At 39.8% G+C, this 22,077-nt stretch overlaps 1 protein-coding gene across 1 annotated transcript in view; it reads right to left on the reverse strand.

Annotated features, from left to right (window-relative positions):
• Positions 1-4,982: 4,982 nt before the first annotated feature.
• Positions 4,983-22,077, reverse strand: part of npy2rl (neuropeptide Y receptor Y2, like) — a 42,879-nt gene continuing 25,784 nt past the window's right edge. Inside the window, exons 3-6 of the mRNA XM_042512580.1 lie at positions 21,866-21,998; positions 11,856-12,021; positions 7,518-7,671; positions 4,983-5,846 (exon numbers count right to left, since the gene is read on the reverse strand). Of these exons, the coding sequence (XP_042368514.1) occupies positions 5,253-5,846; positions 7,518-7,671; positions 11,856-12,021; positions 21,866-21,998 (1,047 nt within the window). The 3' untranslated portion in view covers positions 4,983-5,252. The remainder of the gene's footprint in view (positions 5,847-7,517; positions 7,672-11,855; positions 12,022-21,865; positions 21,999-22,077) is intronic.

The following is a 22,077-nucleotide window of genomic DNA, read 5'->3' on the forward strand; positions in this document are numbered from 1 at the left end:
CTGAAATGTAACAGCTACTATGCAAATACACCCTGAAAAACACACACACACACACACACACACACACACTCTGAATCTCGATGTCTGTGAGGACGAACTCTGAACGTATTCACTCTGTCCTCACGTTATGCATTTTTTTGGTTGCTGCTTTTTCAGCTGGATGTTTTACTGCAAACGTTCTGTTTTTTTGGGGCAGTCGCCAATTTTCTGGCAGCTTTTGTTCCTGAAAACGTGAATATTTTAAGCTTATGCACGATGATTGTTTCATAACCATAAACAAGTGGTTTTTGTGCCCAAACCTGTTAAACTGTTGAACGTATCTGCGTATCTGTGACGACTGAGAAACACGACAACTGTACAATGCATATTTTTGTTTGGTTGTTTTTGGCGACTGAGTTGCCAGATGTTGTTATACAACTGAATGAGCTACTTGGCAACAAATGAAACTGCAATAGATAGATAAATAAATAAAATAAAATAAAATAAAACATAACATGCATATGTAAAATGCTCTTGATTATCTATTTAAAATTATGTTACTGGGAAAAAATCTTATTTTTGCTTATTTTCAGGTAATATTCTTGTTAAAAATGTGGCTGTAAATAACAATATTAGAACTCTTTTCTCCTATAATTATAAACTCTGGGATTTTTATAATTTTTTAAATTTTTTTATATGAATTGTGATATTTCTGCTGAACTGATCACACCTGGAGCTGGAGTTGTTAGTTTTTAAGTTGGATCTTCTTTGGTCATATTTGTATTATTTTGATGGTATGTGATATGCAGATAAGGGTGCGTGCACACACACACACACACACACACACACACAGTAATAAAGAGCCCAGAGGCGAGTGTGTGCTTGAGAACAGTACACCTGTTGTTGGACGCAGGTAAAAGGCCAACACTTTGTGCTCGGTTACAGTCGTTCACACAGCCGATATTTACACAGACACGATAAACAACATTACAGCCGTGATACAAAGCAGTTTACATTCATGTTTGATAAAAGTCGAGCAGCATCACGGTCCTCCGCCCAAAAAAACATCGTCAGCGAAGAACGAGATCCCATCCGTCCTTTTTCTCTGAAAAACAAACGAGGAGCATTAAATCTTCACGACTGACGTCATCCTGTTCACTTTTGGTCCTCTGAGCTGGTCCCAGGCACACATATAAATACATACATACATACATATATATATATATATATATATATATATATATATATATATATGTATGTGTGTATATATAGGGCTAGGGGAGGGGCACATGACTTTAAAAAGCTGTATCTTGTATTTATTTTACTGCCAATTTTTTAAGAAAAAAAATGCCAAAAAATAAAACATTTTTTTTCCCTTGATTTGTTTTTATCTTTGATGATTTAAACAAACATTTTTGGCATTTATGGTATTTAAAAAAAAAAAAAATTTCAAATTAAACATGCTTAAACCTGCCAGCCCACCAAAATGAAAACCGCCAGAATGACACCAAACTGAAAAACAGAAATTATCTTTGGATTTTCAGACTTCTGATGGTCCTTGAACACATCATGAGCGACAAAGCATTTTCCCAGAGCCGCTTCAAGGAGTTCAAATAAAATAAAAATAAAAGATAAAAAAAATAAAGAGCCAAAGAAGACGCTCAGATATAAGACGCCAAAAATCCTCAAGACACTCGAGAAAATCCACCTGGAATCAGCAGGACGACGGAGACTCTTCACCAACGTCTTAAAAATACTCCTCATAAGTCCCAAATACTGAAAAGTGGGTGACGAGGTATCCACGCAGTGCATTGTGGGACAGCTTTGGGGATCCGGAGCAAACCGGATGACGTCAAACTGTCTCTGAGTCTCTCTGAAAGATGTCCAAAAGTTAAAAACATCAGATGTTTGCTGACGTCAAACTAAAGCACGTTATGGTTTACATTTATTCTAATTCAAATCTGGAGCCGAAAAACGTCGAGGAAGCTTAAAAATAAAACAGTTCATCCTTTTTCTGTTGTCCGTCCTCAGAGGAAGACGTCTTTTTTTGTTTTTGAGGCATGCATTCACGGCGTGGGACAGATAGCAGAGAGCAGACAGAGAGGAGACACAGCAGAGAGGACACAGAGAGGAGACAGAGAGGAGACAGAGGGGACACAGAGCAGAGAGGAGACACAGCAGAGGAAGACAGAGAGGAGACAGAGAGGACACAGAGCAGCAAGGACACAGAGAAGAGACACAGCAAGAGGACACAGAGAGGAGACAGAGAGGAGACAGATTAGAGGAGGACACAGAGAGGAGACAGAGAGGAGACAGAGGGGACACAGAGCAGAGAGGACACAGAGAGGAGACAGAGAGGAGACAGAGCAGAGAGGACACAGAGAGGAGACAGAGCAGTGAGGACACAGAGCAGCGAGGACACAGAGAGGAGACAGGAAGGAGACAGAGCAGAGAGGACACAGAGAGGAGACAGGAAGGAGACAGAGCAGAGAGGAGACACAGCAGAGGAAGACAGAGCAGCGAGGAGACAGAGCTGAGAGGACACAGAGAGGAGACAGAGCTGAGAGGACAAGGAGCAGTGAGGACACAGAGAGGAGACCGAGCAGAGGGACTGTGGGATTTTGTGTTTTGGGCTCAGAGCGTCAGTACGGAGGGAGCTCCATCAGCGTGTTTGTTGAGCTCAGCGTTGCTGTCGTGTTTGTTGAGTGTTTGCAGGTCGTTTCTCAGCCGCCGTGTTTACACTAAATTAACACGCTGATCTCGCCGCCGCCGCCACCGGAGGGAAACTGAGCGCCGTAATTACACTTCGGCAATTAAAGTTGGAACATAATGAATTGACTTTTGCGATCACGCTTCGAACAATGAATTCAATTTGAGGCGTGTAAATTAAGACGTGTGTGTGTGTGTGTGTGTGTGTGTGTGTGTGTGTGTGTGTGTGTGTGTGTGTGTGTGTGTTTCCAGGATTCTTCAGGAAATCTGAAGACCAAACATTCACTGAAACGACCTTATCAAAAAAGACTTTACTTAAAAATATGACTTAGGGAATGTTTGTTATTTATGAGAGGAGGGGGGCAAAAAGACGGAGGCATGTCAAATATTTTTTCAAGCACACGGAGGAACTAATGTATTTTTTTTGGTTTTAGGATAGGGGCATATAACTTTAAACGGTTATATTTTCTATTTATTTTATTGCCATTTTTTTTAAAGAAAGGAACTTCAGAGGGCATTTTTCTTTTTGGACATTTTTTTCTTGATTTTTTTTGTTTGTTTGTTTTAATTTTAAAGAAAAAAAGCCTTTTTTAATGTTTTGTAATGTAATGTTCATTTTGTCATTCAAAGAAATTTAGGGCGTTTTTTAACGAAAACGTGGCATTTTTTGATATTTTTAAAAGAAAAAGTTTTGTTGATTTTTTTTACTTTAACAACTTTTTTTGGTTCTCTTCCTTAGCCAATTTTATCATTATCATTATTATATATATATATATATATATATATATATATATATATATATATATATATATATATATATTATTTTTTACAGTTACTAAAGGAAAAATATTTGCAGTAAAGGGTAAAAAAATAAAAAACTAAAAACAGCAACCCCTCCTCTGATAAATAATGACCAAACGTACATATTTCGACTGTCTCTGTTTCGCTCTAAATTGCTGCTGGTTTGAAGTCTCTCCTGCTGCCGCCTTATTTTCTCCTCATTATCCCACGTTCCCTCTTTGTCCCCTCTTTGTCCCCTTTTGTCCCCTCTGTCCATCTGTCACTCTGTGCTCTCTGACCTTCAGCGACTTAAAAAAACAAAACAAAAAAGAGCTTTAATCCGAATCATTTGTCTTTTGGCCGCTCTCTCTCTCCGTCCTCGTCATATCTCGTCCCTCTGTCTTTTGTCTTTGACGCTCCCACATCCGTCTCTGCAGGAAATCCACATTAAACACATTTTCATTACGAAACGACGTTCAGATTTCACAAAGCTTGCATCATGCACCCTCGTCCTCCTCTCGGACCTCAAAATCTGTGGTTTTTTTACTTAGTTTGATTTTCTTTTTTGGCTTTTTCTTTCACCTGACAAATTATTTTTCCCCCTGGCGCATCAGAAAAGAGCGTGGACAACCAGCTCGGATCGCTCACTTTAACCTTTTGAAACCTCAACAAATGGGCTTGATTTCTCTAAAAACATGGGCAGACGGCAATGAGCCATAAAAGGAAAAAAAGACCTCAAAATAACAAGAAATTAGTAAAAAAGTACCCAAAAAATCCTGAATACTAGTTGTAAAAAATGACCAGAACACACTCCCCAAAAATAAAAAAGACATTTTAAAAGATTCAAATTTCTTAATTTTTGCAATACAATTTTAAGAATGTAATTATGATAATAATAAATGTTGGTTTTAATATTGTTGTAAATACTACATGAAAATTCCCCCCAAAAAACATAGTAAAAAAAAGAAAAAAGAAAGAAAAGTAATTCTAAAAAACACAATTTTAGGTATGTAATTATGGTCATTATAAATATTGTTTTTACTATTTCTTACTAAGCCGCTCATTTCTATTTTTCTCAAGAAAAGAAATCAAATTTCTGAGGGTTCAAAGGATAAAATACTTGTGAAAGGCGTCTTAGAGAAAAGTGATGTCGCTGCAGGTTTCAAAGGGTTAAAAAGAAGTCCCCGCAGACCGGCGTCCTCGTCCCCCCGCTGTAAGCCACTCTGGGTTTAACGTACGAGCTGAAGCGTCACACGTGGGATGGAGATGGAGTAAAGCCCTATTCTGACAAGATTAAAGTCAAAGGTTGTTTTTTTTCGTCAGCGTCGAAGGAACAAAGTTTTCCGTCCAACGTGTCGGAAAAGTTGTCGACAGAAAATCGTCTTTCATTCAGACGAACTCTTTGTCACAGATCCTTCATGCAGAAGCTCAGCGTCACTCCGACAAATCCGCCGTCACCTCGAGGTCACGTCCTTCGACTGAGGAGACCTCGAGTCGCTCGGCGGCTCCTCGTCTCCTCTCCTGTCATTCTTCTTCTTCTAATCCGTGCTCGTCTCTGCCTCCTCGTCTATTTTGGGCTTCCAAAAACTCCTCAATCCCCTCGCCGCCTCCCTCCTGCTCCGTTGTTTCTATTTTCTCTCATCTTTATCTCGCCGTCGTCTCCGTGTGGAATCTCTTCTTCTTTTGTCTTCTGGGGAACAAAAGATTCCCTGACAGCCGTTTTTCTTCTTCTTTTTCGTCGGCTCTCCTCCGTCACCCTCGCCGATCTGACGACCTTGAGGCCTTCACACGTCCGTGGCGTCCAAGTGGGTGGAAACCACATCCTGAGTCTCAAGAACGATCTTCTTCGCCCTCCCTCCTCCTCCTCCGCCGCCGCCTCCTTTTCCTCCAACCGGGTGGATGCTGTCCAGGCGCCCGCCCCTCCCCCGCTCTCCTCCCCCGCGACACTTGAAGACGGCGAAAAAGGCGGCGCGGTAGTTGCGGTTCATCCAGCCGTACAGCAGCGGGTTGGCAAAGGTGGAGCACATGGCGACCACGTGGAAGATGGTGTAGAGCAGCCGGAAGTCGCGCATGTCCAGCACCGTGCTGTCGATGTCCGTGGCCAGCTGGAAGGCGTGGAACGGCAGCCAGCTGACGGCGAACACCACCACCATGGTCACCAGCATCTTGGTGGTTTTGCGGCGCCGGCGGTGGCGCTCGGAGCCGGCTTTGTTGCCGCCGCTGGCCTCCGCCGGGCTGACGTGGCCGCGCAGCTTGGACCAGATGCGTGCGTAGGCGAAGGAGATGATGGACAGCGGCAGGAAGTACTGCAGGATCAGCATGGAGATGCTGTAGACGGTGCCGTCCCTGTTTTTGCCGGGCCACTTCTCCGTGCACACCTGAGACACCAGAAAACATCACTTGGCTGTTAGCATTAGAGCTAACAAAGTGAAAGAATCAATTTTGCAAAAAAAAGAAAAAAAAACTACGGACAAAAAGACAATCAATATTGGATCTATGAGTTGAGTTTATTTCATTTTGAACCAATAAAGATAATAAATTAAAAATAAAAAAAGAGACTCCATCAGTGAAAAGGAGAAAATTCAGATTTAAATCTTCATAAATCAAATATTATCAATTACAACCTTCATAAGCTTCAGTGCTCGGATCATGTCCTAATTACAACCACATCATATTCACATCATAATAAATCAACTATTAACTGTTTTAATTTTTTTGATTCATTAAATCCATTTAAACTTTTTGTACTTTTACTTTTAATACTTTTCCCTGAAATCACACTGAAGTTTATTTAACAGAACGTCAGTTTCTTCCCTCCTTTAGCCTTTTTTTGGCGTCATGCCTCCAGTCTCGTTTTTGTGTCCTTACCTGCCCTTATATGGTGTTTAGGGGGCGGTACCTGTGCTGACAGGTGACTTATGATCAGTGGGATTCAGCACTGAGCTCTGCTGATCAGAGCAGATTTGGGTGGTTCAGAGCGTTTGCTGCATCTGGAGTCGACTGCTTTTATATTTTTCTTAGCAGAAAATTAAGAGAAATTTAAGAGAATGTTTCTGCATGAGGCCAAATATCACCTGGTTTATATCAGCGTGTCATTGGTCCCTTTAAAATCAAAAAAAATAAATAAAAAACAATGCAATGAGATTTAAAAAAAAAAAAAAAAACAATATATGAGAAACTCGTGCATGTCTGTGGTCGTCTGGTGGGAGGGGCTTAAGCAAGAGCGGGAGCTGCAGGAGGAGCTGCAGGATTTCTGCCGCCTTCAACTTTAAGCAGCATGTCAATGGAAAAATGAAAGCGGAGAGCGAGATAATGTGGCTAATATAAAAAAATGAGAGGAAATGAAAGTGAAAAATGCAACAAATAAGGAAAAATGTGATGACTGCAATAAAGTCAGAGCGAAAAGGGCTTCAAAGAGGGAGGAGAGGAGAGAGGACGGAGTGGATTGAAGAGCGGAGGGAAGACGGAGATTATGGAGAGGACTCTGCGAGGTGATGAAAGGAGAGAGGGGAGGACAGGATGGAAGGAGGGAGAGATGAAGGAGACGGAGCGAGGCGGCGGGAGCGAGTGTGGAGATCAAAGGGGCAGATGAGGAGGGAAAGAAGTGGACTGATGTCATGTCACAGGTGTGTGTGCGTGTGTTTGACTTGTACATGCAACATAGTGAGGACCAAAGTATTTTTGCAGCAGAGTGAGAACATTTTTGGAAACCCTTGGTTTTAGGCTTCAGGTTGCAGTTGGGGTCAGGTATGGGTTTGGCATTTAGTTGTGATGGTTAGATTTGGGTTCATACACAGCACTCTGAAGGTACGGGCTCACAAGGAAGGGAAATATTGAAGAAATCTTAAAAAGCTCCATAAAAAAAAAAAAGTGGATTGTCAGAGACCAAATAAAATCAACCTAAAATTGCTAAAATAAAAAATGTTCAATATAATATATAAAACACAAGTACGTAATGTAAAAATATTTAAATATATAGGGGTTTGGGAATTTCAGGGTCCCCACAAAGACATAAGTACTAAAATGTGTGTGTGTGTGTGTGTGTGTACCTGTATGGTGTGTCCGGGCTCCAGGGTGAAGGAGCCATACTCTCTGAAGATGGCCATAGGGCTGGCAAGCACTGCGCTCAGCACCCAGGTCAAAGCTATCACCCCGAAACACACGTCCTTACGCATCCTGGTCTCCAGGTGGTACACGATACACCTGAAACACACACACACACACACACACACACACACACACACACACACACATCACTAGTGTCCATCTGTTTATGCTTCAAAGATCAGATGGCGGCTGTTTTAGATCAATAACCAGTGAGAGAACACATCTGTGAGTATGTCCACCTCAATTTTTTTGATAAAATGTTAACATGAAGTGCAGAACGCTACACTTCGATCTCACACCTCAGTGGACTAAGACGAACCGCTTTGTTAAATTATTCTGCCAAGAAACATAGAGATGGTTCTGTATAAAAACGCTTTCATAGTACTAAGAAACAAAGCGATGTCTGTGTAAAAAAAAAAAAAAATGTATAAAATTTTTTACTATCGCAGCAGAAAACATTCGCTTTTCATCCAACAATTTCAGCAGAAGCACAGTGATGTCTCAGGAGGAAACATCGCTTTTCATGGGACTTTTTTGGCAAGAAACAGCAATGTCTCAGTAAAAAAAACAACCACTTTTTTGTGTTGATACCCCTATAGCAGACAAACAAATGTCAAAATAAAAAAATTAACAAGCAAACAAAAAAAACCTTTTTGTGCAACTATCCCTGCAGAAAACAAAGTGATATCTGGTTAAAAAACAAACAAACTCATTTCACTGATTTCATGCAAGAAACTAGTGTGGGAAGCCTCCAGGTAACACCGCGAGCTCTCATTGGTCTCATGCGGGCGCACATGCGTGAACGCGGCTCCCACATTAGGAGCTACAGGCTACAAGAAGTCTAGAAACATGACGCCAGTGACGCTTTTCAAAACAACTTGGCACGTCGGGAATTCAGGACACTTGGATTACTTTGGCAGAGCAGTATGGAGACATTTTGTCGTTTTATGATGTATTTTTTTAACGTTTGAATCCTGGTCACCCTTTGCTTCAATCAAGGGAGATGAGTGCAACACCTTTTCCCCTTGAAGCTGCGACAGAGAGCAATTTCTAACTTTAGTGGGGACATCATAGCCAATTACAGCCAATCAAAGTGCTTGATGCACAAAGAAGACAAAAAGACTTGGTGGATTTTAGTTTTTGCTTTAAGAAATTATGTTACAAAAAGAGGAAATTTGTTGTATTCCAGACACTATTTTACACGTACATTTAAATATTTTCAGATGTTTTATAACCTTTTTTTGGCGTTTTTTGTTTAGACTGTCAAAGTCTGGTTGCTCTCATATACTTTAATTTTCCAGGCACTCCTGAGGTGAGCATTACATACGATTTATATTGTTTCTGGGCAAACTATTACTTTCATTTCCAATCCCTAACGCTGCAAATAATATGAGCATAGCAAACTCTAAATAGGGTCGTACTCGTTCCACTTTTTTTCCATTACAAGCAGAACCAAACTTCAATAATGACCTCCTCTGTCTTGGCTGCAGCTTTTTCAGCACAACAACAGCGTCGACAAGCAGAAGAAAAAGTGAACTCATTACACGGGCCAGCTCTCGGTTTCTTGTTCTGGCCTCCAGGAAGCATTTAAGTCGACTGTTAGACTCGGCCTCGGAGCTGTGAGGCAGCACAATGTGCTCCGCTTACGAACAACCAGCCAAGAGGGTCTCTGTGGTCCTCTGGCAGCCGTGTGTTTGTTGTGCAGATTGGATCAGAGGATGCTTTTAGCTTTTATTGATGCAAAAACCTGAGAGGAAACCTGTGCCGAAATCTAACCTCTTTAAAAGTTTCTTTCCTCTCAAGTCTCTGACAAAGTTTCTGTTTTCATTTGTGTCCGAGTGCATTAATCTCCAGTTCATGTTCTGTGGTGATGCATCCTGTTTGCTCTCATTTATACTTTTACAAAATTTACTTCTATGATGCTGAGAGGACGCAAAGGGCAGGGAACGTTTCTCTTTGCTCTTTGGAAATCAAGTTAGTGTTGATGGTAAATGCTGCCAACTGAAGCAATAAATTCATCAGTACTGACAGAAAATCTGAGTTTTTCTTCTTGCACAGCCTTTATTACAGTGCCTACACGTATAAGGATGTGTTGCCCCCCCAAACACTTCCTGTACCATCCCAACACGTGGAGGTGAGTGTCTCTGACGTGGCTTTGTTTATAAAAAGTAAGGACATCTGAAATAACTTACTTCACTGTTCAACAAGATCACTTGAAAAAAACAGAAGTGTATTTCACAACGATCAGCCACACTTAACCCATCAACCGGTCACAGTTAGCCCAGAAACATGCCACAGTTAGTTTTACAATTTAGCCATTTATTTGTAAAAATCCCTTCAAGGCTTTCTTGAGTTATCACGCTCGCATGTATGAGGAAGGTCACAGTGACCTTGACCTTTGACCTACAACCACCAAAATCGACTCAGTTCATCCTTGAGGTCAGGTTGATGTTTGTACTAAATTTGAAGAAATTCCCTCAAGGCGTTCTTGATATTTTGTGTTTACAAGAATGAGACAGATGGACGCATATGGACGGATGGACAGCCTGAAAACAAAATGCCTCGTTTATCAGATGAGGATGATGATGATGGAGGTATCAGTATGCAGACTGCATTAGCTTCATTTTTTGGCTGGAGCTGCTAATGGACGTTAACATCGCCACACAGAGCAGAAACACAGGCCTCAGATGCTCAGATCATAAAATATATCCTCTTCTCTAAATGTATTTGTCACGAACCGTCTGCCAAAAACATCAAATGCAAACACCGAGTGGAGACGCTTTGAAGCAGATTTCCATCTGCACTCCCTGGACAGGTGGACGCCAAACACTCAAACAGTGAGGACAGATTGTGGACGCTGGTGAGAGCTCCACCAACAACCCAGAGGACCAAAGCTGTTTACAAAAGAGGCGTTTCAAGTTTGTCAGAAATTCGTTTTAATGATTAATCTCGGAGGCCAACTCGCTTCATGAATGCTGAAAAGTTGTCTACCAGCCGTTCAAGTCCGGCAGCTTTAAAATCAGGTCTGCGGGGTCACGCAGGTTTGAATTATGTAAATGAGCCATTGTTCACCTCAAAGCTCACCTCAGCGGCGCTCTCAACACCTACACTCCAACTGACGGAGCCGCAGCCAACCACGGCGGAGCAGCGAGCCCGGCAGAGTGGGCTCCATTTGCATGTGAATCTTCATGCTAATGCTCTTTTCTCTGAGAGCAGCCGTGTTAAAGCTGGATTGATGTTTGTATTTTACATTTCTGTCATTTAGAGGACGTCAGCACAAGGTGAGTGAACATTTTCAGGGCCCTGCAGGTGGGAAGAAACAGATCAAACCCTCGACTTTTCCCTCCATCATTTCAATGTCAAATTTCCTTCCTGCATTACAAGATGCATTAAAGAGACAAAAACTTTGAAACTAAAGGCTTCAGACTGATCGGACTACACTGTTTCCAATGTGCTTTTTCTACTTTGGCTTAAGCTGATGGATTTCTTTACATCAGTGATAGGCAACCTACACAGACCAAATGTGGCCCCTGATAGGGTGCCAGGTGGCCCCCCCAACCACACAATCACAATAAATATAAAGTGACTGATACTGGGATTTGTTTTTGTACTTTTAGTATCCATAAGGTGCCAGAGTGCATAAAAGAGCATCAAAATAGAGGTTGTTGATCCAAAAAGAAAACAAAAAAGAAATACAGCTATATATATCATAAGGGGAGTCATATATATATATCATAAGAGTCTGAAAAATGTCCTAACATCCTGGAAAAGTCCTAAAAATCCAAGAAATGATGTAAAACTCCTAAAATGACATAAAATCCTAAAAATATCGTAAAATCCTGGAAATGTCCTAAAATCCAATAAATGACCCCAAATCCTAAAAACATCCTAAAATGAATTTTAAAAAAAAAAGTCTTGCACATTGTGAGATTTAAAACATCTAGAAAACATATTTAAAGGAATAGCGAAAACTGTCCAGAAAATTATACTAAATTATACTTATACTTATAATTTATACTATAAATTATACTATACTAAATTAACTTGTATTACAGAATTCTTATTTAATGTTGAGCACTTTTTACCTTTTTTACCGCTTACTTTTTTCATCTTTTCTTCCTTCTTTATAAACCTAATTTTCAGATAAGTTTTTATAACTTTTTAATAATTTCTTGCAAATATTTGAGTAGTTTGCATGTTTTTGAAAGAAATCAAGCCAGTTTGCTCAGATTTAAAAGGGTTCACAAAAAGCACTGATCACGGCTATAAGCCCCACCCACCTGTGACGGTCAAGGGCGATGACGTTGAGCGTCACCGTGGAGACGTGCACGGCGAGCACTTGGGCGTAGGGCAGCAGGAAGCAGAGGGTGCTGCCGAACTTCCACTCGCCCTGCAGCGTGTAGACGAGGGTGAAGGGGAGGCACAGCGTGTTGACCAGCAGGTCGGCTGGAGGAGAAGAAGAAAGTTCATTTACTGAAAATATCACTGTGATAAATTTAAACAAAAGTGTGCTTTTAGCATCTTTTACACTCTGGATTTGATGATTTTGGTGTTTGCTGCTGATTTCCTCCAAATGCAGCTTTTTTGCATTTGAAGTCTGAATGCTGCGTCATGCTTTGAAAACTGCTGATGCTACGTCTGAACAAAGGAGAGAGCAGGAAGAAACTTTTAATCACATTTGCTCTTTACCACGCCATTTTTTTTTTTTTTTTATCTCAGCCAAAAGAAAACATTTCCCCGGGCCGTCTCCAAACTGTGTTTCCATCAATCACACGAACTGTATCAGCCATCACTTCATCTCGTAACAGTTCAATTATACTTCAGGGAAGTTTCGTGCCGCAGCAGAGCGCAGCTCAAGTCTAATTTCCTTCATTTTTTCTCTGAAACAAAACTTTTTACAGTGAATGGCAGTCATTAGATTCACATTGTCCAATTATCCAATTAAAGTGCATTTTTTAAAATTCAGTAACATAAGCAGAACATCGTAAAAGAATACTTTAGCTATAAAACGACTATTTGGCAGACTGGTGAAATGTTACTGATTACATTAACTCTAGTACTTTACTTAAGTACAAATTTTAAGGGGCTTGTACTTTGAGTGTTTTTTGGGGTTTTTTGCATGCCACTTTGTACTTTTTCTCTTTTTTTCTTATTTTGGTATTAGTTTTAAAGTTTTGGCTATTTTTAAAGAAGAAATATTGGGCTTTTTAACTGCTGATGTAATGGGAAAATCCATTAAGATGTTACGTCAGAATTTATTTGGCAAAGGTGTTTCCACGTCCCATTAAGTGCATCTGTGTGCAACTCGAAAAAGCTATGAAACATTATTGTGTACATTTGTTTTTTACTGGCCTTTTTTTCTCTTTTAATTCTTACTGTTCGTTCAATCAATTCAGCCGGCTTTTAAGGGATTATCTCTCCCAAAACCCACTCCAAAAAATTGGCTGTTGAAAAAACATGGAGGAATGAGGATTTGCATTCTTGAACAACAAATCCGACATCTCTCCCCGGGATCTTTATTGTTTTTGGGATCGCAGATAATTGAAAAGGCATCAGGCTGAGTCTGCATCAGCGGTTTGTGTGATGTGGCGAGCAGGAGGTGATGAAGAGGAGGAGGAGGAGGTGAGCGCTTCACAAATCTGCATCTGGACATTTGAGCTGATACGTCATGAAACCATAGAAACTGTCAGAGGAGCATCTCTGCGCCACCTACACATCTCAGCAGATTTATGTGCTTATATAATCACCACAGCTTTCTTCGCACTTTCTTCTGCTTCAGCAGAATAAACTGTAGGTATTAAAATTCTGAAAATAATGAATATTTGATATTTATGATTAGGCCTGAATCATTTTAATGCATAATATTTTTCAAAGTTTGATTTTGAAAAGTGCATTTTGTGTACAGAGCGATACGAGCGTGTGTGATATTAAAGTGGGCTCTAAAGGGTTAAATGATGAAGCAGCTCTAACTCTGAATCATCTGAGAGCTGTTAAAACAACTGGTGAGCATCTGATCCACACACACACACACACACACACACACACACACACACACACACACACACACACACACACAGACCATCTGCTCCGACAGTGCACCTCTGTACGTGTGAGCGTCAACATCTGGAGATAAACGTCTGTCATGTTATTCGAATAATCTACCTCATTTTCTGGGAATTAAGAAAAAATGAAAGCAAAGAGTTGTAGCATCCAATAATAATAACCTGACCAATAATGTATTAACCGTTTGAAACCTAAACAAATTGTCTTAATTTCCTTCAAAAACACGAGAAGAGCTTGACAAGCAGCTAACAAAAAAATGGCCCCAAAATTCAAGAAATCAAGAAAAAAACAAGTCAAGAAGTTTGTAAAAGGTTTCAAGAAAACAACCTGAAAATAAGCAAAAAAAAAAAGGTAAAAAAAAAACAAACAAAAAAACAAATAAAACCAAAAAAGCAAGAAAAATAACACTGATTTTTTTTTTTTTTCCAAGAACTTGAAAAGAAAAACTTTTCAAAAAAGTTACACTTTGGGAAAAACTTTTCTAGGACTTTTGGACATCTTGGATCTTTGGATGTTTTTAGAGTTTTAGGACATTTCTTGGATTTTAGGAAGTTTTATAGTTTTTGGATGTTTATAGGATTTTAAGATGTTGCTCACATTTTAGGATATTTCTCAGATTTTAGGACGTTTATAGGACATTTGTAGCAGTTTAGGACGTTTTCAGGATTTCAGGGTGTTTCTAAGATTTTAGGATGTGACTAATATTTTAAGACATTTCTCATGACAGGACATAGGATTTTAGGATTTTGGAACATGTCTTTGATTTTAGGACATCAGTGTCTCAGCTGTGTCCTCTGTCGGGGGATGTTGGATCCTCCTCTGGCTCTTTTTTTGATCTGCAAGCTCTATTTTGGTGCTGTTTTATGTCTCTGACACCTGATGGAGACTAAAAGGACAAAAACTATTCACAGTGAGAATCACTTTTTTTTCATGTGAGTTAGAAAACATTTGGAGGGCCAGATTTGGCCTGCGGGCCGTAAGTTGAGCATCGTGCCTTATAGCCTCGGCCCGCGTCTGTGAATTCTCTTTACAGTCATTTTCCCAGTTTTGGGTGAAATCCCTGGATTACGTTCAAAGCCGGCGTTGCAAACGGCTGCAGTCACCTTCGTGGTCTTCTAAGCATCTTTTCACAGGAACACGTGTTCTCGTTCTTCTGCTGCTGCTGCCAGACGTGAACAACGAGGCGATGAGCCGCTGTCGTCGTGTTACCGGCTCGTATTGTTTCGCTCAGTGTCGTGTTCTTTAAACGGCTCGCACATTCAAATCAGCCGTGTCGTCCAATAACGAGACGACTGCTCACATTAAGACAAAAAGGCAAAGAGAGAGTGAAGGAGGTAATGAAAGAGCGAGCGAGCCGAGGAGCCCGGAGGCGAGAGGGAGGAGCGCTCGCTCGCCTGGCGCTCGCTCTTTGTTTACCCAAACTGTCTGCTCTCCTGCCCGCTCCGCTTTGGTTTCGGGGGGAGTTGAACCGACAACTCTCTGGCTGCCGCCGTTCTACCTTCCTGCACATTTCACATCACATCAGTCACAGTCCTCCGCTCTGTTCTCTCTCCTGCTTCTGTGTTTCAGCTCACCGTGGCTGCTCTCCTCGCTCGTTTAATTCAAGTTCACAAGCAACACACCTATTAACCCTTTAATACCTGAGCAAATTGGCATGGACGAGTAACATTACAAGAAATGCCCCCCCCAAAAATGGCAAGAAATTAGTGAAAAAAAAGTTTAAAAAAAAAAAAACAAACACAAATGAAATAAGGAAAGAAAATGACCTAAAAGAATGAAAAATAAATTCTGTATCAACATTTTAAATACGTCATTAAAAGAATAATAAATGCAGTTTCTGGACATTTTTTCCAAATTTTTTGATTAAATCTATCAGATTGTTTCTTTGTACCTTTTACCTTTGAAAGAAATCAAACCCTCTTTTTCAGGTTTTAGAGGTTTTGGTGAAGAAAACTGATGTTGATCCAGGTGTTAAAGGGTTAAATGTTATATATGTGCATATTTTGAGCTGCATGCCCTTTATTAATAGCTCGAGATTAAAAATCCATAGGAGGAATCTCAGGAGACATCCAATGTTATCGAACATCTTTTAGTTAATATCTTGTAAATTTACCACTTTAATCTCAGAGAATTTCCAAATTGCTTTATCGTGACTTTGTGGGTTTTTTTCCCCATAAAATTAAAACAAAAAATTTAAATTAAAAAATTAAATTTTCTGGGAATATTCAACTTTATTACCATGCATTTTTGACTTTCTTTCTTGTACATTTAACATTTTAATTTCTGGGAACATCCTTTTTTTCTCTTTGATATTTACTACCTTAATGTCAGAGTATATCAGAGTTTTCCCCCAAATTTATTACTTTAATTTTGGAAATTCAGATTTTTTTTCTCGAAATATTACCTCCTCCCCGTCTCTGTATTGATATTAGTTTTAAAGTACAGCTGATTCACGTATTTATCAGGAAACCAGAGCAATAAAACATTATTTTTAAAACATTATAAACAGGAAAAATCACAGTTATCACAGAGCTTTTGTTTTCCCGTTGATGGATCTGGGCTTCACTGAAATGCAAACTTCTTTGTCACTTCCTCCGTCTGAGCAATTTAAGTTAAACTGTGAATGTAAAGAGAGCTTTCATGGGAAATTAATTTCACTATCGGTGTTTCTTCTCTGAGTCTCTCACTTTAAATGTTGCGGCGCTCTCCGTCTCTCGGCTCCGTCATCCGCTCATAAATACATTAAAGCAAAGCGTTTGTCTCTAAAGGAGCGGGTTGTTATTTTCTGCTTCACTTTTCATTTCCTGTTAGTCTCTGTTCTCCAACGCAAACCTCTTAACCTTTAATGTAACTATGAAACAGTGACAGCGGCGCTCGGATTCACACGACGTGTCTCTTGTGCTTCATTTCATGCGGAGACATTTTCTCTCTCTGGCTCACAGTTTGGCCTTCTGTGTTGGAATATGAGACTTTCTGCCGCTTTGCTTTAAAACACGAGTGTTTGGCGTCTCCGCATGACGCAGAGCAGCAAAACGAAACCTTTTAAACAAAGTGAGGACAATGACGAGACTTCACAGAGACGAGTGTCTCCGTGCCCTCGCCCGCCTGGCAGGACACCAGCAAACTCTACTTCTAATGGAGTCTGTGGCGTCCGTCCACGCAGTATTTACACGTCTTTATAAATGATGTCCTTATCTGCTCTCTGTGAGACGCTGCAAACCAAAAATGGTCGCACTTGAAGCTCCGCAGAGAGCTTCAGCTCGCCGTCAAAGGGAGCGCCATGTGTTCAGCCAACCAAACCTGCTGCTTGACTTCAGAGAGGTGGCCGAAAAGACTGACATCACTGCTGTACGTGTCTGTAACGTGGACACTTTCAGCGGTGTTTTTTGAGACCTAAATGGATATTTTTTTATCAGGACATTTTTAGTTGTTTATTATTGTTATTTTAATAATATTTTCCATCCATGTTGGTTAAACTAGCTACTTTTTTACTGACACGTCGGGACTTTTATTTTTGGAGGGGTGTGGTGGGAAATGCTGTGGTGGGACATTTCCAGTTAGGACTGTTCTGGAAACTGGGTATTTTTAATAACATTTTGGGGCGTTTTAAATTGTTGGCTGTGTCTGCTGGGACGAGAAAAACAAAAACAAACAAAAAAAAAATGAAAAGTTGTTGTTTTTTTAATAAGAGGTCAGGACATTCCCAGTCGTGCTTGTTGCAACAAAAATTATTTTTTCCTTTTTTTTCAGCCATGTTTGTTCAGACAAAACTTTTTTTTAGTGTTTTATTTTACAAACGGTTGGTACATTTCCAGCTGTGTTTGTTGTGACACTTCCAGAAACGATTGTTCTGAGAAACTGTGTATTTTTAACAACACTTTTGGACATTTCTGATTGTGCTGCAGCATTTTCTCAAATAACTGCCTCTTCTGCTCAAAATAATTCAGAAAAGTTACTTTCCACTTATGTAAACTTAAATATTACAATCAACTGTTAGGCTCAACGGAAGAAGCTTCAGTTTTTGTCAGGGACGAAACAGTTCGAGTTTTCTGAGTTTGCCTTCATGCAGACAGAAACAGAAACCTCTTTATTCTCGACTTACCGACCTGCACGCCCCACAGTTTAATAAAACTGAGCGGAGCGGTGATCGGTCCGTCTGGGAGGAATTAAAATGTTAATTTACCCTCTCCAGCTGTCACAAAATAAGACACATAGAAATGAATCAGTTCATAAAGCAGGAGAAAGAAATAATTTGATGGAGTGAACAGCGGGGCATCTTTGATTTTGTGTGTGTGTGTGTGTGTGTGTGTGTGTGTGTGTGTGTGTGTGTGTGTGTGTGTGTTTAGCAGTGTGTGATGTGTGCTAACATCATTACATCGCCTGCAGTGTCACTTGCTCTGAAAAGTGTAAAGAAAATTGGATGCAAAGTAAAACCTAACCGCTGGCTGTCATTAATAAATACACACACACACACACACACACACACACACGCACAGACTTCCTGTGTTCTGGAAAAAAAACATTAACTTATTTTTTATGCCTTTCAAGTTTTTACAACTTTTAGGTTTGAAAGCCTGAGAGCTGTGTTCAAGTTCCTGTTAAATTAATGGCATCTATAAATTATTTGCTTTTTAAATTATGTGCACATGCACGCGGGTACAGTTAGGATTCAAAATAGATCATGTGACAATCATAGCTTGAATGTCCCAACATTAAAATAAATAAATAAATAAAATCTTGGTTTCTTAAAATAATCACAGCTGAAAACGCTCAGACCTCCTGTAAAAAAAAACAAAAAAACATTTGTTAGCATAACTGGAAATGTGTCAAAAAATCTGGTTTTGTTGCAACGATGACACACCTGGTTTTGTCACAATGTGCACAAATGAAAATGATGATGTTAAAAACTACTCAGTTTTGTTAAACAATTATAACTGGAACTTTCCCCACATGTTAAAAGATACCTGGTTTTACTGCGACAAACACAGCTGGAAATGTCCCAACATGTTGTAAAAAAAAAAAAAAAGTTTGATTTTTTGAAGTTTGACTATTGGAAATGTCACGTTTTGTAATAAATTAAGACAATTTGCTCAGGTTTTAAAGGGTTAAGACAGCTTCAGTAATGTCCTCAAACAGGACCAGCTTCAGTCCTGTCGCTGTCCGTGGTGCTGAAGTCTGCCTGTTAGCCTGTCGCTGTCCGTGGTGCTGAAATCTCTCTGCTCCAGTGTCATTCAGCCTGTTGACTTTGATCGGCTGTCACAGCGACTGTCTCTGAACAAAACGTGTTTTTGTTCACGTCTGACAGCAGAGGTGCTTTCCCTCCCGTCTCACACGGCCCCGCACTTCACACTCCATTACCTCTCATTGTTTACGCGTCGTTTTCATTTACTCGTCGTGTGCTGATGTATTCACGCGTTTGTTTGTGAAGCTGTTTTTATGTTAATTCATGCCTTCATTACAACGTGTTCACTCGTGTGTCTGTACGATGTCGACTCTTTAATTAATGTTGTTCAGCTTTTAATGGTTTGAATTAGTCAATTTGTGATTGAACTGAGTGAGGGGGAGTTCGGGTGAAACAGGGACACTCGGCCTGCTTTGCTGAGGGCCACTTTTGTAAAATGACAGGAGGCCAGGGGCCAGTCGCAGCAGCCCCATATATGTTTTAGGATTTTAGGACATTTCTAAGATTGTGGGACTTTTTGGGGATTTGGGGCCATTTCTAAGATTTTAGGACATTTTAAGCATTTCAGGACATTTCTAGGATATTAGCACATCTATAGCATTTTTGGACATATCTATGAAATTTTTCTGATTTTAAGACGTTTCTAATAGTTTAGCACTTAAGGATGTTTCTGTGATTTAGGACATTCCTACAATTTTAGGGCATTTCTTGGATTTTAGGATGTTTCTAGGATTTTGAGGATTTATGACATTTCTAGGTTTTTAAAACATATATGGGATTTTATGACATTTTTCAGATTTTAGGAAGTTTCTAAGATTTTAGAACATTTTTAGTATTTCAGAACGTCTAAGATTTTAGGACATTTCTCGGATTTTAGGACATTCAGGTCTTAGTTAGGGCCACTGTCGGGGGTTTGGGGGATCCTCCTCTGGCTCTTTTTTGATCAACAAGCTCTATTTTGCTGCTGTTTTATGTCTCTGACACCTTATGGATGCTAAGTGGACAAAAACAATTCCCAGTGTCAATCACTCTGACTGCGCTTTATTTTTCCATTTCTATTTTTCTTCAGTTTTTTGTCTTCACTGTGTCCTCTCATAAAAAATCCCTTCAAAACTGGATTAAAATCTTTCCTAGAGATGATTATTTTTGAACGCCTCCAGTGCCTCTAAACAAAGATGATCCAGGCAGTAAAAGGACGGTTTAATCATGCACCAGCGTGATACTTCACAACGTGAAACTTGGGCCTGGTGTGTCACTTCACAGGCGGAGGGACTCGGGAACGTCGCCTCCTCGCACTCGTCTCATTAGAAATAAATAGAGCTGAGGTGACATCAATCGCTGTGTGTGGAGGCCGTTACGCCGAGAGAGCATTATTTATGCTGCAGCGCTGAACAGATGTTTGGTCAGAGTTGAGATATTCTCCAGCTCATTAAAACCATGTGAAGCTGTGCGGGCTGTCACAAACACACATCTTTATTTTCATCATATCAGTGAAATAAAACGGGCTCAGAGTCACATGATACGAGACCTTTGTGAGGTTTCTTTCACTTTGTGTCCGTTTTTGGCAGCTGCTGTGTTTCTGCTCAGTGAAACGGATCAGAGGATTTTATCAGCTCGTGTTGGCTGATCTCACCTTTTCAGGGGGTTTTACCACTACACACGATAACTAATGCTAAAATCTCATTAAGACACTGACAAATGTAGAACCACATTTTAAATGTAAAACTTTCCATGGTAATAAAAAATAAAAAAGTGTTATTGGATTTTTGTAGCAGATACTAAAATTGCAGAATCAGCGACTTCTTTAAAATCACTTTTTAAAACCCATTTTATACACTTGCTTTTATGTGATCTATTTTATTTCCATTTGTTTATTGATATTTATTTTATTTAATTAATTAATGTTTTATTTATTCGATTTCGTTTTATTTGCCATTTTACTGCCTTAATATTTTGTTGTTTTTAGTCTATTTGTTTGTATTTTTTATATTGTAGGATTATTACATTAATTATTATTATTATTATTATTATTATTATTATTATTATTATTATTATTATTATTATTATTATTACAGTTTTTATTTATTTAGTTAGTTATTATTAATATTTTTGTTATTTTCTAGCCCTGATAACCTTTGGTCAGTTTAAGGTGTTATATGAATAAAATTATTATTATGATTTTTTTTTTAATACATCAGCATTTTGTAGGGTTGATTAACTCCTGGTCAGTTGGTCGATAAGCTTTTGTCCAAGTGTTGTCTCATCGGTTGGACAAGCATTTGTCATATATGACATTATGAAGTGTTCAGCTGGAAGTTCTGAGCAGAAAATTATTAAGTGATGAGAAAATGTGGAAGACTTTATGTTTTATGAAAAGTAGATCAGCACTTTAAAGAACATCACAAGTCAAAGTGTCTCTTGATCTCTGCACTCGTTCTCTAATTAAAATAGTTCTCAAAGAATTATGTAACAAGCTGGATATCAAATCAAAAATAGATTTAAAAAAAAAAAAGTGTGTGTGTATAAACTCCGAACTCTTCTTCCTCACGCTCATGATGTAACAATAACGATAACAATGACGCCGGTTTGTCCTCGGCAGACGTGTGAATGTCACACACACAAAATTTGATGTTTGATTTCATCTCTCTGTCACACACACGCAGCAGCCGACAGACTCCCGGGCATCACACACACACACACACACACACACACACACACAAACACACACACAAACACACACACACACACACACACACACACACACACACACACACACACACACACACACACACACACACACACACACACACACACACACAGAATATAACAGCTGACAGATGTTTGAGTCATCAACGCACAGACGACCTGCAGAGGGCACACACACACACACACACACACACACACACACACACACACACACACAAACAAACAGGCTGTCATGTCTGGATGTCTGAGAGGATTTCCTGTTGCTGATCAGACTGACAGCATCGAATCACAGCCGCTGAGTAAGTGTGTGTGTGTGTGTGTGTGTGTGTGTGAACATACCGACAGCCAGGTTGGCGATGAAGAAGTTGGTGACAGTTCGGAGCGTCTTGAAGCGGTAGATGACGTAGATGACCAGAGAATTACCCAGAACCCCCAGCACGATGATGGTGCTGTAGGCCAAGATCAACACCACCTGCAAAAAACAACAACAACAACAACAACAACAACTGTCAGAACGAGTTGTTTTGATGCAACAGCTCAAAGAACTATTC

The sequence above is a fragment of the Plectropomus leopardus genome, chromosome 23, assembly GCF_008729295.1.
Source record: "Plectropomus leopardus isolate mb chromosome 23, YSFRI_Pleo_2.0, whole genome shotgun sequence".
NCBI lineage: Eukaryota > Metazoa > Chordata > Actinopteri > Perciformes > Serranidae > Plectropomus > Plectropomus leopardus.